This window comes from Haliotis rufescens, unplaced genomic scaffold (genome assembly GCF_023055435.1).
Source record: "Haliotis rufescens isolate VD_foot unplaced genomic scaffold, xgHalRufe1.0.p SCAF_15, whole genome shotgun sequence".
NCBI classification, from domain to species: domain Eukaryota; kingdom Metazoa; phylum Mollusca; class Gastropoda; order Lepetellida; family Haliotidae; genus Haliotis; species Haliotis rufescens.
Window position 1 is genome coordinate 6,588,718 of NW_025963835.1, and position 19,051 is coordinate 6,607,768.

Below are 19,051 nucleotides of genomic sequence, written 5' to 3' on the forward strand. Positions count from 1 at the left end.
GACACCAGATGTCGCGGTATGGGTAAGCATGTCCTGCTCTATACCATGCAGTAGCACCCGAAACTCACACAAGTTGCATGAAATAGTAGGTGTTTGTTTTTGCTCCTGCCATATGAGGGCGGCCCGTCAACAGAACAGACAATCCAGTGACACAATAGCCCGATTACTGATTAAAAATGAAATAAAAACGATACATTAATAATACGATAGAATATATTAATATATTAAACGATATTTTAATAAAAATATGAAAAGGTTCCTCATTTCATTTTTAGTCCGGTACTTGGGTTGCCTGTCGAAGTTCACACCTGGCATAGATTGAAATAGTGTAACATAGTCAATGTATTAGCTGCACATATACGATAACGGAAGGTTAGGCTATTTCGTGCAAGAAGGACATCTTGTGTGCATACTTCTGATCAAGTGACGATAGACTTCCTTGGAATAAGCCTAGCTATTACTGACGTTTTCCCGTTTTCACACGATATAGTACTGACACCTTTTTCACACCAAAGTGCTGGGCCCCGTTTCACAAAGCGATATTAGCGCTAAGATGATCGTAACTCTCATACTTTAACACGGGCTTTACAAAGGCTTACGCTGATCGATTTGTGGAGCGGGGTCCTGATCCGTTTTCGTTATATAGTGCTGACCCGTTTTCATACTGCTAATGTGTCTTGGCAAATTCGCATACAAGCCGGAATTGGTCGGTCTTTCTAATGGTCTTAGTAAACATGCGAAAAATATTTCTTTTTTCAATTAATGGGGTAAAGTTTGACGCTTGGCACAGTTTAATTTATAAGATGCGATTTGTATCAGGATTAGATATTTTATCAGCTGCAGCTACAAAACCAGAATATTTTTCAAAATTAAAAACGATGAGACTGAATTTGTTAAAACAAAAACACATTGCAGTATTGTATTTTTATTTCTTTCGTTTCATCAGCTTGAAGCATATGTTTCTTTTTCGGGGACAATATATCTCTTTGGATGGAATCCCAGCTCCCCCAATAAATACCCAATGTGAATGATAACAAGTGAGTAAATACTCAATGGCCCATATATATCATCTGGAGCCCTGCTTAATTATACAGACTGTCGTGATATAGCATGATTTTACGGACTGCTGCGTCAGCAAAATTCCCAGTTACAAGTGTTTTATTAAAACAACTTAGTCGTTAGTTCTCTAATGTCATGCAAACTCGACTGAATAAAGTTTAGCTGTCATGTCCGGAAGTAATATTTTAAGAGCGTGCCGGTTCACTTTCTCGTGCGGCTAAACAAAACCTTGCTCCAGGGCTGCCTTGGGTGTATAGTCATTCTGTCCTTATATTATAGGCAAGTCCAGATAAGCGGAAAGTACATGATGCCAGTCTCTCATAGTGAAAACTTGTTCTTATTATTTATATAATCTAGAAATTATGATTTTAAACTAATAATTTTTGCCTTATAGACTTGCGCAAGTCTAGGCCAAACACCATGTTGTATTCAATGCTACTTCGGTACAGTAAATTGGGTTTTTATTCCAAATTTGCGAATTTTGCCTTATTTGTTATGGCTTTGAGAAAATGACACGGAAGCGTGGGCCATGGGGATAAGTAATCGCTGGAAAGATGTAACCAAACTTTTAAAAAAAACTTTATCTTTGTTTTATATGTGTATGATGATATGTGTACATACGAAATAAATAAATAAATAAATAATTATGAATATATATTTTTAAAACATTCCCAAAATGTAAATTATTACACTAAACATGTTTATGTTATTTGGCAACACTCATAACAGGGAGCTACGTCCTGTCCTAGACTGGTTTACCTGCCGTTGCCAGGAGGCGAAGGGCAGGGTACCATGCAGTCTGGTCCTATTTCCCCATAGACAGCATTTGGCAACGGTGAAACGTTGACCGATTTCCGTGAAGCGGGTCTGTCATGTCGAGAGGGACGGAGACATGCCTACAGCATATCGCTATTTGGGAAACGTTGACCCAGTCTCCGTGTAGCGAGATATTAGCACTTTTGGAAAGTGTGAATAATTGACGAGTCAGGCAACAGGAGTAAACATTTTACCATTAGGGAGGTAACTCTCATAAAGAAGTACAGTTCATGGTTAAAAATAACAAACTCACTCGCAATTTTGTGGCTTTCAATTGTAACAATATCAGCATGTCTATATGTGCAGATCTACTTCCATAAAAAAATATGACAACATTGTCGCTATTACTTGAAAAGATTAATTATGAAAACATATTTATAACTTTACCACTGTAGATATATCAATGTCAACAGTATCATGTATATCACTATGAGTGTGTCAACTTAATACCCCATATTCCTTGAAAACAATATCAAATGTTCCATGAATTCAATGTAATGAAAACATATTACTAGTTTGTTTTCATCCCTGAAATGTGCCATATTCTCATTCCTGATTCTGAAGGCACCACATGCAAATTACAGGTCGGTTCTTCTGACGGCTTTATGACAGTATACAGGTACTAGCATCAATAGGAAGGTGTGCTACAAAACCAATTGCGCCGTGTTGACCCACAGGATCAAAGTTATCTTGTATTAATATCATACGAGTTTCAAAGTCACCTGTACATAATTTTGAGCACAGTGTTTAGTTTCACAAAGAGAAACATTATTATGAGGCGGGGGCAAATGCACCTATTCACACCACGTGATGATAAATAAGGAAGTGGTTCACATGAGCGCAAGACAATTTATGACTGGGTTCCGTTGGAACCAGGTTTGCTTCAAGCTGGTCTCTATTTCGCACTTACGCATATGTCAGTACGTGAGAAATATGTCATCCGTTGATTCCACAACCAGACAACGTTTAAAGGCGTGCTACATAAAGTGTGTGTATTTATATGTTATCTATATGTCTGGCTGTCTAGGTGATAAGATGGACCTATTCTACCCCGGATCTTCACGGGGTGATATGCTCTGTGAACTCAATGCTGGGAGGAGATTACATCTTAATTACTAAAAACAAATTAAGGACCACTCGAATCTTCCATATTACAAAAACTAATCTGTCATACCATGGGTGATTAACTATAATAATATGAAAGAATCATGACAAGTTAACTATAATAATATGAAAGAATCGGGTAAACCTTTACTTGTTTTAGTAGTATAGTTTGTTGTCTCGCTCAATGGCAACTTAAGTGTCCCGTCTTTGTGTAACATTAAAGGTGCTTGAAACACTGCATTGTTTGATATGCATTTGCAAATTACTTGTATTCCAGAACACAGTTGTTTTTTTACTGAAATCCTCTACCCCATTCTAATGACTCGTGAGAGGAATCGGATCGGAATAAAAGATTTGATTTTAATGAGTTTGAGTCTTAATGAAATTCGGTACACGTCAATAAATTTTCATTTTACTTTAGGCGACTATATAAATCCATAGGGTCGGTATGTCCGCACGGCGATGACGAAACCTCACCTACCTTGCTATTACCGAACGCTATAACCTATACAGTGAACATTACACCCGTGTATGAAACAAACTCCACTAACACCACAGTTACATACAGTTCAACTGGCGGCGGGTGGTATCGGCTTACCCTGCTTACCGATATCAAAGCAGGTAACTTTTGGAGCGTCCGGACAATGCGACAGTTGCTTTCTGTTACATTGACTCCCGGCATCTGACTGATACTCAGTCGTATTGAACACATTCGAGAGTCATAGTTTTGGCTCTCGATGCTACCCTTCCTGAAGCAGAATGTGCTTCTCATCTGACAAACAATATAGATTAATCTCATGTGTAACATGTTCTGTTTTGTTCTGAGGATGCAAACATTACGAGACATAAAGTTTTTATTTGACGTTCGACCAATTCAAAACCAAATTGCTAAAGAAAATGTCGAAAAGGTGTCCTGGTTGTCCAATGGAGGTATGGTTAGAGAATACGCTGTCATCTTTCGATGTTGAAATGAAGCCGACAACATATTACCGTCAGTGATACTATTTAACCTTGGTCGTCCTATACTATGAAATATAAATGGAAAAAGAAATAATGAAATCAAGTTTATAATCTTCGGTAAATGTAACCAACGAAGCGAAAAGACAAATTTCAGGGGAAGGCAATGCTCTTAAGACGGGGTAATATTATACTTGTATAAGGGCGAGCACAACACATTGAGCCTGGTTAGAGGTCACACTGGCTTCACCCTGTGTTATCCAACGTAACGGTCGGCGGTGTCGGATTAAAGATCAACCTATATTGGGCCAGCTATCTGGCAACGTGTGGTGCAGACATGGGGTGTCTGTATATATAACGGCAGTGTGAGGAGTTCCCAGTGTAAAGCGGGACTATGATACACTGCAACAGCACACGTCTCTTTGTTTAGTGGTATTGATCTCGATTAGGTAATTATGGAAATGGTTCAGACAATCCTGTATAGATTTTGTTGTAGAAAATCCAAATAAATATCTGTAAATAATTGAATCTGGACCAGACAATCCTGTGGAATTAGGATAGGATGACATGCATCAACCAAGTCAGTGAGCCTGACTAGTCGCCTCTTGCTACGAGCATAGTAGGATGACAACCATTGGTTTTGGGGGTGTAATCTGCCCCAGAATCTATACAACCTCTGTTGTTAGAAGCATAGGTATGTGGACATATTTTGCTCCAGAATCCCCCAGTTGGGATTTGTCACAAACAAAATCCCTTTCCGACACAAAAAACAACAGACCAGCCTGTTAGCAATGTGTGAGAGGTTTTATTTACAGACCATACAGAGCACTTCCACACAAGGTAACAAACATATAAACACAGTCATACATACACCAATACCTTGTGGCAATCTGAAGCTGCAGCCCGTACACACAGCCTTCTCCTGGCTAGGCCTACTCAACCAGTGTTGGAAATTAACACACACCACAAAGCTAGGTGGGCTCCGAATACACAGAGATGTCATTGTGGGGGCAGAGCCATCAAGTCAGGCTGGTCCTAGACATGCACCAGTCTGATGAAACCCAGGCAAGGATGTTGTGCTGACACACCAAGGATTATTAAAGATCAAATCTTGGATTCAACCCCAAGATCTGCAGATCCTCACATGGCTAAGGGCTGTAACTCTGTACAGGGAGACCACTTGATTTGTGAAAGGACTGAAGATCCTACAATGGATTGTTTGTGACCAGTTCGAAATTGCAGGAAGGTGTCATTTTTAATATTATGTTTCTTTCTATTGGCTCAGTGGTTGAATAAGTATATGTGTTTATCAAATGAACTTTTGAAGAACAGTTGTATGAGTGAAACAAGTTCATTTCCGTATGAATGAACTTGTCAACAGGGCAAGCTGCTGTCTACAGCCCACATACTCCTCTCTAGCATTAACTTCCAACACTGATAACATGGCCGGGATTCCAAAAGCAGTTTGCAGCATTATTACGCTTTATGTTTGAGAGCCAAGGGATCAAGGTACAGAGATCAAGGGTAGAGATGTGGGATACATTGGCCAGTGTATGTTCACTGTGTGCTCATCACATATCATTCTCCCTTCTCTGTTACAGGTTACTATCAGTGATAAACACATTCTTGATATTAGGCTGAATGATGAGAGTTGATGGAGACAAGGGATACTGTGTGCTACAATCAAACATATTCATATACCAGTATAATAGGCTCTTGTTCACACTTTACTTGTTTACAGCCTACCTTTTGCAGAGGTCTAGTGACTCTAACACCAATAATATATACAACGATGCCTATATAAGGTCTGCGTTTAAGTACTGCTACTGGCCAATGTAGCCTTGCTCCAAGGATTTAAAGGAAGTAATGTGTCATTCTGGTTTACAAAAGGAAAAACATATATGTCAATCTGCTTTACAAAATGAAAACGTGTGTCGTTCTAGAACAGAATAGAATAGAATTTCTGCCATTCCTGTAATGAGCACATATAGACAGGCTGACAGTCTTTATATGGATCAAAATAAGTCCATTACTTTTCAAAAATAAAACTGTAAATTTTGAACATAAACTACTCTCCCGAATACACTTCTTCCTCCCCAGCTCTAGGCCCATGTTGGTAAACATATTACTTGTCAAAATAGGAACCAGTGAAGACTATCCTCCTGGAAAACATCCTAGCTGAAGACAAGATCCAGAACACCTCATCATTACTGACGAATGTGTTTGCTTCTCAGAGACTCATGTGATGTGGTTACTCCCTGGTGGTGGTACTGTTATTTGGGTGTTAGGCTGACTTGGACCATTAAAGGTCTATTTGTGCCCAACACACTCACTGCTGACAATGCAGAGGAGTCCGGGAGTTCCCAGCTTCTCAACAGACCTCAGTCTAGGAGATCCTAGCTTCTCAACAGATCTCAGTCTAGGAGATCCTAGCTTCTCAACAGATCTCAGTCTAGGAGATCCCAGCAGCAGGCGACAGACATCTCGGGGAGGATGTGGTTATCAACAAGGTGAATGCTGTCTGTGTGACACTTAGGTTTAGTGAGAGGGATTATGTGAATGTCACACCTATCTGACCATGGATAAAGATCTGGTAGTTATATAGAACTGACACACAAAACAGTCCAGCATTCATGTGTGCTGTGGTTGGATAGGTGGATAGCTCAATATGCCTCACCTCATTTACCTATTAAAACACAAGGTAATCGGTGACATCTAAAGACCCCTAGTGCACCATGGGACATAGCAGGACATGTGATCAGTGTAACAACTGGGAGTACAACTGGTGGTACCCATATATCTGTCCTAATGACATGTACCCGGTACACCAGCTGTACAGGCAAGAGATGACATTTTGCTACACCTCGGGGCAGTGATGAAATTAGTATTTTGTTGATCAGAAACATTTTGTGACTAAGTTTGATATCTTGTTTCAGAGATTTCCTTAGTCACAACAGGCTAATAGGCAATGAAATTATGGTGCTGGAAATATAAGAAACATTTACTTGTGGTTCTGAAACAACAAAGAGTTGAGTAACTAACGAGAGTTCAGTGTGATCTTTCTTTGCTTTTGTTTAAGCTTCCAACAACATATATTTACTGAGACTGGTTGCATAACATGTTTGAGATATACTTTATAAAACATATGCTGCCATGAGATGTTCTAGAGTGCAATGAAACATGAGCAAACACCAATACACATATACTACTCAAAACAAGTTAAAGAACACCCACAACGGGAAGGCTGTATGTTGCAATACCCACCTGTCAAAACAGATTAACTGTAGTCATAGGGAAAAATTGGGTGTTCTTTAACTTCTTTTGAGTACTATATATTGTTCCAACCCAATATTCCAATATGTTTCAGCACAACAATGCCAGCACAGGACAATTCTAATTCACTGAAAGGCCAAGCTTCAGTTTCCGTATCTTTCAGTATTGTTTCATTCAAGGTTAAATAGGAATTCGTTTGCACTGTCAGACTTCTCAAAATCTGGAATATATTGGTTGTATTTCTTTTACATAATCTTGACTTTGCCTTGTGTTGAAAATCAGGACAAAATATTCAAAAGGAAATTGAAAACAAGTTCTGAAACTTTAATCTAAGCTGAGAAAAGAAAGTGCCTTTCTGACATGACCCTTTGCCTCTATCAGTGAGTGAGGGAGTTAGATTTTACGCTGCTTTTAGCAATATTCCAGCAATATCACGGCGGGGGACACCAGAAATGGGCTTCACACATTGTACCCATGTTGGGAATCGAACCCAGATTTTCGGCGTGACGAGCGAACGCTTTAACCACTTGGCTACCTGACTGACCCTTTGCCTCTATCAACATATATTCAAAGTCGCATATCACCAACGGGTATGAAGTTGACTCACTACCTTAATAGTGCTCATAAATCAGAGTCAAATAATGCTGAAACTTTGAGTGTTTGAGTTGGGTTTCAAACTGAACAGTATTTCAATTACGGTTCACTTAGGTAGCTTGTATTTGAATGCACTCAGCAGATCCTGGCATGGACATGGGATGCAACTCTGCATAGCATCTTACATAACTGGGCCACTCATGCCCCATAGAGACAGTGAGCTGATGTTTGAGTGACAGCCTGGCAGTGTTTGATATAAAACAAATAGCGAGGCCGCCATCAGGACCCACAGACTTTAGAAGCTGCAGGCCCTGAATAAACTCTTCAGGCCCTCATGTCAAACACTGCAGTTTACTGTCACAAATAAATGAACATGTAAATTTACTGCAGGCCATAAGGACCTATACAACGTTGAAACTACGGCCCGACACAAATCTACCTGCCACGGGCCTACGGGCAGGTGCTTATTTCAACCACTGCAGCCCCGGAACTACTGATTCAGATATGGGGATATTCACTTACTAGTATGTGGACCAAATTGACAGGTGTTCCGTTAAACAGGGTCCCACTGTAACATATGTTATTGTGCTCAAAGGCTAGCAGGTAAATCTCTGAATGAAACACTGCAGTTCTATAAAGTTATTACAGCTGTAATTTGAAGTCAAATTGAAATATGACATTGGCAATCACAAACACTTGCATGTAATTGACATCCTTCATGACTAGTTGTCACAATAGTGCCCACCTCAGTGATAGCTGTATCAGCTGTTACTGAGGCCATGTATGAGCTTCACCAAACAATTGTTCAACTTTTACTGTTTTGATATTAAAATAAACCAACCAACCAATTGGTACCTAACATGTCTTCAGCCATTGATGTCTGGCTTCAAGCAGAGACTGATCTGCAACTCTGATGTTTGGCCTCCTACTGTGACCATAACACTGTTATCTGGGACAGACCAAGTGGTGTTCTTCTTAATTCAGCAAAAGTTAAGGAGAAAATGAAAATGCTACTGTGTTTAAATTCTGTCTTCTTTTTGCTTGTACTTGAAGGAAAAACTGACCTAAAATGGACCCTGACATTATAATACATTTTTTTTGGGGGGGGGGGGGGCTAAGAATTAAAAAAAAGGACAATTTCATTGTCTGGCATCAAGTAACAACAGCAAAACATATGCTACATACTGTAGAAGGTTTGTCTGACCAAGACACCCGTCCAAAATCACCTGATTTGAATACCAGCAAAGCAGAAAAAGTAAAAGGTTCTCAGTTCAGTTTTAAATGATTGAAAATCTCATGGGCAACCTGAAAAAAAGAGAAGTTATAGAATGTTATTTGAAATTGGTGCAACTAATTCTAGAACCCAACTCACAAATTGTATAGACAACCTAACATGGGGACTCCGCCTTATGTGGTCTTTCTATTAGAAAAATGCAACTTTTTCATGGAACATTTTTGTCATACAAACTGTTACCAAAAATATGCACACAAGGAATTAATTCAAACAGACAAACCACTTTTTCTTCCAACAAATAATAGTGACCTTCAAGCATGCAACATATACTCACGGAACCAAATAAGGGAACATATACGAAGGGAACCAGTATAGAAGATGTTCAGCATGAATCTCAAAGGGAATTTCCTAGTTCCTACTCTTGTACGATTCAGATCAATGACGATCAGGGGGAAAGATGACCTGGGTGTTTGTGTATCAGCCTACCTCAACAGCATGGGTTGGTGCTCATGTTATCAACCACTGGTTTACCAGGCCCAGACTGTGTCATAGCTGGAGTATTGCTGACTACAGCTTTACATGTCATTCAAGAATGGCGAGTGGTTCCTTGAGAATGGCAGGTATAAACACTGGTATTGGTGATATGTACCAGGGGGTGGTAAGGTGGCCCTGTGGTTGAAGCATTTGCTTGTCACAATGAAGACCTGGTTCAATTCCTCACATGGGTTCACTATGTGAAGTCAATTCTCATTGTCCCCTGCATTGATATGGCTGGAATATTGCTAACAGTGACAGAAGCAAACCCAACTCACTCATGCACTTCTTCCAAACTGCTAGCTGTTCCCTTAATTTTTCCCATCAGTGTATATGATACATGTACACCACCAGTGTAAATATAAGTTAAAGTATTAAATAAAAACAGCTGTACATTGAAATCATAAAAGTCTGATAACCAATTGAGGAATAATAAATATGGGAGATGACAACAAATTATCCGGACATCTGTCTTGGTGTCAAGAGATGTGTCAATCTGTTAGCACAAATAGAGAAAGCAGGTTACACATGCATTATACCAGACACCTCTTCACCACGTTTGTTTGATGCTACTAATAAAGACGCATGCGACAGCATCACAATTTGAAAAATAGGTCGATAAAGCTCAAAATAAGCAGAAAAAATTACCCCTCTTCTATTGGTAACAATTTGCATTGGTTTTAACATGATAAACCTTGATATTGAATATCAAAGCGATGCATAAACATTGAAACTTAGACAAAAATTAGAAAAAGAACTTGAAATAGAAGTTCCATAATGGCGTGCGACAACCTCATCAGTGACATTCGTTGGAGTCACACTTTAGTGAACACGTATTTTGTATGTACTTTGGTAATTAAACATGACATTTACTTACGAAAACATTTAATTCAAGTTGGGGGCAAGCCTCCTAAACCCCCTTTTATTTTAGCGAGGCGACAAAGAATGGTGTCTGAAAAACTTTTCCTTTAGGAAACCGTTACTGAGGAATGAGCATGCGCACATCCCTTACCAAAATGTCAGAAGGTGTCCGGTATATTGCATTCTTGCCGAAAGCAGAAAGCAAGAATAAATACTTAGTCAACATCAGACATTCCAAGTGAAATCACCAATTTGACAAATGTCTGGAATTAGGAATCAAGGCTTTGAAGTAAAGACCTTTGTAATATATGTTGATAGTCCTTAGAGTTGTTGTCCTGAAGACGGCATCCAAAACAACAGGGGTCAGCTGTAACCAATCCACTGTGACCAATGGAGGCAATACTCTGTATTCCAGTCCACAAGATCTCCCGTGATTCGAACTGTTGCAGATCACGTGACACAGCTCATGGTATCACAACAAAATGGCCTCCATTCTGTAGCAGACAACAGCAAGACCTGGCTAGAGACATCACAACCTGCATGCAGACTGATTCCCATTGTCTGTCAGCAGCCAGCTGGTTATCAAGGGATGTAGATTTCATATACTTATTGACCTGTCACCATGGTATACTCAATGATAAATTTGATAGTAGCCATTTTGTCCTTCAGCCTGTCCCTTGCGAAATGAAACTCCAGTCTTGACAATATTGGTACATGTAATGTGAAAGGTGAATCGTGAGCAAAGAACAACTGAATTTGTTATATAATATATGCTACTGTCAACATACATGCACATGAACTTCCCTTTAATGTCCAAACAATATTTCAGATATAATTCGAGAAAATTGACACAAGAGGGAGACTTTTTCATTATTATTTTTCAGAGGAAACGAATAGCATAAACACTTTTTGTGTTTAAACAAAAGTAAGTTTCAAATTCATAGCATTTTCACCAGAAAAAAAATATTATTCAAGTGCCAGAGTACATGAAATATAGCTGTGGATGCTAAAAATGCTAAAAATACAATTGTATACCATTCAAAAAGGTAACTAAAAACTAAATATTAACATAATCCTTTATCAATCATATTTGAAATAAATGAAAAGATAAAAAATATTTTTTGTAGCTGTTAAACTGAAATCAACATCAGAACCAAGTAGATTACTCATATTTCATACGAAATATACACATACCCTCTATGAAGGAATAGAATCATTCACTTCAAAGAATGGATCATACCATTTCCTTATCATAGGGGTTATAGCAAGAGTATGTCCAGATATGTCTCACATCAACTGAAAACAACTGATAATGTACATTGCTTTGGATATATACACAATGTTTTTACTCTGTATTTTGATATGCAACTGAAAGGCTTGAATACTTTCACAAAAGCAAGCAGTTTGTGATGAAAACTTGCATACACATTTGACAAGGACATTGACACCATTCTGAAATGCACATCTACAATGATTGCATTCCAGCTATGTTTTGATAATGCAAACAATCAACAGCTTGTTACATGAAACAAAACATTAAGAATCTGTAATGCAACCAACTTATGAAGTCATGAAAGGCTAGATCAAACTTACATATTGTTTAAAGTCTTGACTGGGAAAAGTTGTTGGCTAAAAACTGTGGTTTTAATACTAGTTTGTCTTATGAGTGTCACCTTGTCCAGATTTGACTGGAAGTCCTGTTCTCACACAAACTATGCAACCATCAGTGAAGCAAGGTCTCATCACTGTCTAGTTTTCTCATTTTGGGAAAAATAAGTCTGATGAGAGGCTTTGTTCCATGTCCCTTTAAAGGCCATCTAATCAAGAAATTCTGAAGAACATTCAGGCTGACATTCAACACACATGTGAGTTTGGTTTAAAAGTGTCACAGCTTACTGTGGAAGGAAAGCCTGAAGTGATACAGGTCTTAGATGTTTACCACATTGGTGACAGTTCCTGGGTATGGTGCAGACAAACCAAGATACATAATCAGGATTAACTGGGGTTCAAACCTATGATCATAGGTTTCTGGCACACCCAAGGGAAGCAACTCTGCTCAGTGAATTGTGCCACTATTGATGACTGGGTCACCCAGACTGTTGCAAGGATTGTTATGGAAATAAAATAACTGTATGAAAACCCTAAGTATTAAAGATATTTTGACACAAAACTGATTACTTGATCACAAGTCAACCTTGTCTGATCTTTCCAAAAATATTTTCAGGTGAGCACTGTATTACAACCAACCTTTACTTCAAAAATTTAGGATTGCCTCATATTTAAAACACAAAGAATTGGTCTAGCCTTAAGAATATTTTCAGTTACGAAAATGTCTTTACAGATCTATCATTTGAAGTAGATTATAACAGAACTCTTTCAAAGGGCAATTCCGCCTTTACATCAGATTAATTTGTAATATTTCCATCAAAAATGAAGAAGAAATCAATATGCAAATAATAATTTTTTTTTCGTAATGTCAGTACCCTTGCAAGAACAGAAACAAAAGTATGTACACACTTCAACAAAAACTACAACCATCTTCCAACTACATGTGGATGCATCCCCAAAACAATGTACTAGTTGTTTCATTGATGCAACACAAAGTATGTAGATTAAAGCTGCAATCTTAATATATCAGGATTTTGAGTATTTAAAAAAACCTGTTAATGCAATCATTTCCATATTTGGCATATGACAATGGTATGTCAATATAATCTTAATTGTAAAATCTTATTACTTCGGTCGGTTAAGCTGTCTCCATGATGAAGGCATCTTCCTAAGGCAAGGGAGTTAACTGACTACACAACATTCCAGTTTCCACCTGTGCTGAACTAGGCTGGAATTTTGTAGCTTGATCGTAGAGGCAGCGCCCAGTGAAATTGATCTATCGTTAATCAAGATGTATATTGTGATAAGACAGGCCTTACCTTGCAAACTGCATCAAATCACTTGACTAAAAACATGAAAAGATTTGGAAATATCTGTCAACGCATAATGCTATTGATGGCACTCAGGTTTTGCAAATCAGACTATAATTGGACTATGCATAGGTTCTATAGTCCAGCCAAAATATAACTCCATAATTCCAGCCTAGTTAGTAGAACTTGTTTACAGTCAGTTAACTCCCTTGCCTTGGGGAGATGTCATGAAGGCAGCAGTGCATCATGTGTGTCTGCAATTATCACCTTAAAATAACTGTAAATGTAGTGACAGGTGATGACTGACAGGTGAGAGTGTCAAATCAGTTGTGTTGGCCTACCACAGATTGCTGTTCCTAGTCTAGATGTGTCATAACATAAAACAAGGGCTTCTTAACCTCTGGCATTGTAGACAGCATTATACCCTTATATAACATCAGATTAAGTACCCAAATATATACACAGGTATCGATACTCGTATCATCTGCCAACTAGGGTAATGATTGCAAACAGTGCTTGAGAAAATATGCTTACCATCAAGTTACCAGACTGTAATATGCCAAAGAACAGATAATTGACTTTCCATTGAGAAACAAACCAGGTTTTTACAAACCAGATTTCCAACAATTCTGGAAACGTCCATGGAAAATCCACAGTTTCAACAACGGAAATTCCATGGAATGTGGGAACATATAACAAGGCTGTTGATATTGAACACAGAATAAGCATACAATACACCACTGATACCATCACCTCGTGTTGTGATGACGGAAAGCATTAAAGCATCTTATGTCTTGTGCTGGTAATTTATAACATCTTGAAAAGAATCTGGGAGGACGATGATGAGCTCTCACTTGAGAGTCAAAATTGGATCACTTGCTCAGGACTAACTTTGACAAGGGTTACCTCCCTTTACAATTTAACCAGCTGCACTGGTTTGGAATTGATAAACGCTCATCATTTTTATCCCTGACTATGTTTCCTTTATCCTGGATGTTTAAAACCAACAAGCTGAAAGAAAGCTACTTTATTTAAGGATTATTGTTTGACAAGCCCAAATTGTTCACAAACAACATCCAGTTATTGACTATAAATATTTGACATAGCTTAGGGTCAACACTGTTAATTTCTGCATAAAGACACTTAATATTACATATACTGTGTCTCAGATGTAACAAAAATTGTACAAAATAAAATGTGTAGACTCATTCATGCATAAGTCAAATTTCCATACATACATTTTGGTGGAAGAAGAAGATCTGTTTAAACTGTAACTGGGAATTCTCCTAAATCTCTAAAACACTGCGTTCAAAATCAGTAGACAAATCATGATAAGCCATGAACAAGTCACAAATTTATAACTCAATTCACACAAATTTCGGCACCATAACTGGCAGCAACTATTCCAGAAACTGCTTTGATAAGCTCGTTTGTCTACGAAGCTGTCCTCAGTATTCTGCTAGGAGGTTGGACTACGTCGAAGTGTAGGTCTAACACCCATCACTTGTCAGTCAGGGATAATCTTAAGATAGCTTCCAACTGCTCTTCTTCTTCTTTTCGACGTCTGACGGACTCCTCCGATTCCTTCTGTGACAATTCCAGGGCTAGACGCAGCTGCACCTCTTCATTAGTCAGTGTGGAACGTGGTTGACTTATTTCCACAGGGCCACTCTGTTCCAGCCCACAATTCTGTCTCAGGCTCTCGGCTATCGCTCTGCAGATAGAGGAAATGTGTGTCCTTACATACACTGTAGCCAAGGTGATGCTTGCTAAACAATAGGACAACGGCACTGTAGCTCACCTTCATATGTACCGGTAGTCAACAGCTTAAAATGTCAACACAGACTACATTTTAATAAAAGTTGCTGTCAGTATTGCTATTCAAATAAAAACTGGAGACTAAATTTCCACAAGATTTCGAACACTGCAAGAATGAATTTACGATTGTATAACACTATTGCAATGTAAAACAAGGAGATGTTTTCATATGCCACACAATTGTTGAAAAAAACCATCACTAAAATGCTAATGATTTTTACAAAATATGATGTTATCATAAGTAGAAACATAATGTCAAAAAAAACTTCCTCACAAGGGTAATTTCAGAGATGTTTACAGAGCCAAAATGCATTTTGAGAGAATTTACGATTTGTAATAAGGATGTGTGACTGTTTAGTCACCTTTACTCCTGCAATAGTTATGTAATAGTTCTAACCACGATTGCAATATTGGTGCAATTATTGAAGTAGTATTGTGCTAGTTTGGAAAGTGCCTCAAATGTAGCTTTCCCTGTATTAGATGGCATGATGGCGAAGTCTAAACCATTTGCAAAGTCCCAGATCTCCTACATTGCTTGGGAAGTTAGAGAGCAAGGGAGGCAACTCTGCTTACTGTCAGATATTAGTAAAATCTACTTATTTTTTACATTTGGATACTTATCTTGCATTACTACCTTAATGCTTCTACTGCTGTTTTTTTTTATATAGGATACAGATCTGTGAGAGGTCTGGCTACAGAAGTTGTTGTACCCACGAGGTGTGTGGCTTCCTTCCTCCCACAGCTACCACGTGACCGGAAGTGGTGATGTTACGTATTTAATGTATCTTTATCAGATGGAACGGAGGAGGGGGCATGTCTTTCAGAAGGAAGAAACTGCTGTATCGGATGTAGTTGAAGTTGATCTCTGGGTGTCAGATCCTGAGCTGACGAGAGAAGGCCCATTAATACCTGCCATTGAGTGCTAGCTTTGTGAAGGGCAGGAAGAAGATGGTGCTGTATTTTGTGCCACCTGTTGTCTGGTACCAGGACGAGATCCTGGTCTGTGTGAAACAGGCTGCATATGAACTGGAGTTTGAATGAAGGAGTGAGTTCTGACTTGAGTTCATTGCAGATCCATCCAAGTTGTGTGAGTACACAATGTGTGAAATCGTGTGTACTGATGGTTCAGTAGGCAGTTGTTGATGTAAGACGTGTAGGTAAGTGGAAATTGGTAAATAACCACAGGTCCGTGGAAATGCCAAATGGGAAGACCACACATGGGTTGTGGATACCCTGGGAGTAGAACCTGATGACCCGTGGTGGGAGATCCCAGGTTTCAGAAATAGTGCCAATGAACAACAAGGATGCACTCCAGGGCTGACGTAGAAGTTGCCTTTAAAACCTTGAATTCCAGTCTGTTTGGGCGAGATAGATGTCCGTTTCCACAAATGCAAGCTGGCTATCAAGTATGTGCATTATTTGCGACTTTGAATGCATGGAAGGGAAAATCTAGCTTCCTGTTACAAGGCGCCTTAAAGGTCAGAGTTAGGGATAATTTGGAGAAACCATCATCCAATACCAACATTAAATCTGTAAGCATGGGATCTGGTGAAATGGATGTAGGGGAAAACCAAATTGTTTCCCTTTTATCAACATTCGGACCCGGGTGGGGAGCGACCGAGGCCAACCAGTCGCCATCCAATTGAGGACTTGGTTAAATCCTAAGTGCGAGTCTAACTCAGTGCTGTCGATTTGAAGGACATGACAACAGAGCTTGTCTAAGAGTCCGAATGATAGTTGTATTGTCGACTAAGAGGGGAGTGACTACGGGACCGACGTCTGGAAGGGAAGACCTGGGAGAGATAGAGCCTTGGGTGTGGGATTGATAAGGTGTTGTGGCGTCTTCTTAAACACTTAAAGACAGATTAGAAATGTTCATAGTGGTTGGCAATAAAGGTGTGCGCATATGCTGTGTAATGGGAGCTATTAGCACAGGTGCAAGGCTGGGGGTATATTGATTGTTGAATGAAACGCCGATGGTGCCAGGGTACACAATGGAGTAAGCGGTAGCCAGAGGCGCTGGCATAGGTATCCTGTAAACCGGAGGCGCATCCAATGCACCCGGGCGGGATCCAAATATGGTGTAGGGAACGAGGCAAAACCAGGAGCCATGAGAGGGTGCAGTTCTGGGTGTGACAAAGAGGTGCACGTAGGTGCAGACATGGCGAACATGAATGCAATAGATGGTGGTGGTGGGGGGGGGAGGGAGATGTACTGCTCCATTGGGGATGACTGCGTCTTATTTGGGGATAAAAACACCTCAGTGTTGATGTGATTGGCTATCTCCGAAGTCGGAGAAGTGTCCCTTTGGTCAGCCATATTGGGATGCCTGCGAGCATGTTGGGTGTGTCATGTCCTCAAAACCCTGATATATACTGCAAAGTCACTGGGGGAGATCGCGGCAAAACGCACACCACGATGACAAGGAACAGGTTTGAAAAGACCACCCAAGTACACCAGACTATAGTCTACATAATTGAGAACATATTGGTTATAATGATAGGCAGATAACAATGATATAATGATAACAAAATGATAGGCAGAGGATGCTATCTGGCTCTTCAAACTGGGGAGCTTTTTTCTCTGACGCCTGTTTAGTGCATTGATTAGCAGTCATGTGGTTATAATTAACATCACCACTTCCGGTCACGTGATAGCTGTGGGAGGAAGGAAGCCACACAACTAGTGGGTACAACAACTTCTGCAGCCAGATCTCTCACAGCTCTGTATCCTAGTGTATCCTTATGTGTATCAATTCTAAATGCCTTTCAAAGACCTGACACAATCACACACTAAGTAAAATGTATCAATTCTTAAATGTATTCTTTAATAAACGTTACACCAAACATGAATTACTAGTGAAAATAAAAAGTGAAAATGTAAATATTTTCATCCATTGAGCCATACTTGACACTGCCACCTGTAAATCGTTAGTGTGACAGGTATTTGTCCCTCCTGTCTATGAGAAAGATTGCTTACGCACCACAAATAAGAGCACATGCAAGTATCATGAATTGGATCGTGAAAAACTCTTCTACTTCCATTGAAGCACTGACATTGGACTATGGACAGTTGTGCTAGCTGACCCAATCATTGTATCCCCACTAGTAAAGCCTACCTCTGCAGCAGGCGTTCCTCCTCTTCCCGGGCTTGACCTGTCGGGGGCGTCGTCTTGTTCAGCGCCTCCCAGAATGTCACCTTGGAAAAGAGTGTGTGAGTGAGTTTAACTCTGATTTGAACAGTATTTCAATTATATGACAAACTAACCCATTTCGTGTGTGACAAGCGAATGCCTTAACCACTTCACAACCTTAGATGATAATAATATGACACTGGTTTTTTTTCTCCCACAATAACTCAATTTATCACAGCTAAAAACATACATTTTACTAGCCTCTTGCTACATCTGCTGGCCACAGACTAAAGGACCAGCATTTCCCCTGCTACATCTGCTGGCCATAGACTAAAGGACCAGCAGTCCCCCTGCTTCATCTGTTGGCCACAGACTAAAGGACCAGCAGTTCCCCTGCTACATCTGCTGGCCATAGACTAAAGGACCAGCAGTCCCCCTGCTTCATCTGCTGGCCACAGACTAAAGGACCAGCAGTCCCCCTGCTTCATCTGCTGGCCACAGACTAAAGGACCAGCATTTCCCCTGCTACATCTGCTGGCCATAGACTAAAGGACCAGCAGTCCCCCTGCTTCATCTGCTGGCCATAGACTAAAGGACCATCATTCCTCCTGCCACATCTGCTGGCCACAGGCTAAAGGACCAGCATTTCCCCTGCTATATCTGCTGGCCACAGACTAAAGGACCATCATTCCTCCTGCCACATCTGCTGGCCATAGACTAAAGGACCAGCAGTTCCCCTGCTACATCTGC

General features: G+C 39.8%; 1 protein-coding gene across 1 annotated transcript in view; it reads right to left on the reverse strand.

The window, feature by feature from the left end:
• Positions 1-4,721: 4,721 nt before the first annotated feature.
• Positions 4,722-19,051, reverse strand: part of LOC124122730 (ankyrin repeat domain-containing protein 13D-like) — a 44,440-nt gene continuing 30,110 nt past the window's right edge. The window contains exons 13-14 of the mRNA XM_046485849.2: positions 18,287-18,366; positions 4,722-15,064 (exon numbers count right to left, since the gene is read on the reverse strand). Of these exons, the coding sequence (XP_046341805.1) occupies positions 14,851-15,064; positions 18,287-18,366 (294 nt within the window). The 3' untranslated portion in view covers positions 4,722-14,850. The remainder of the gene's footprint in view (positions 15,065-18,286; positions 18,367-19,051) is intronic.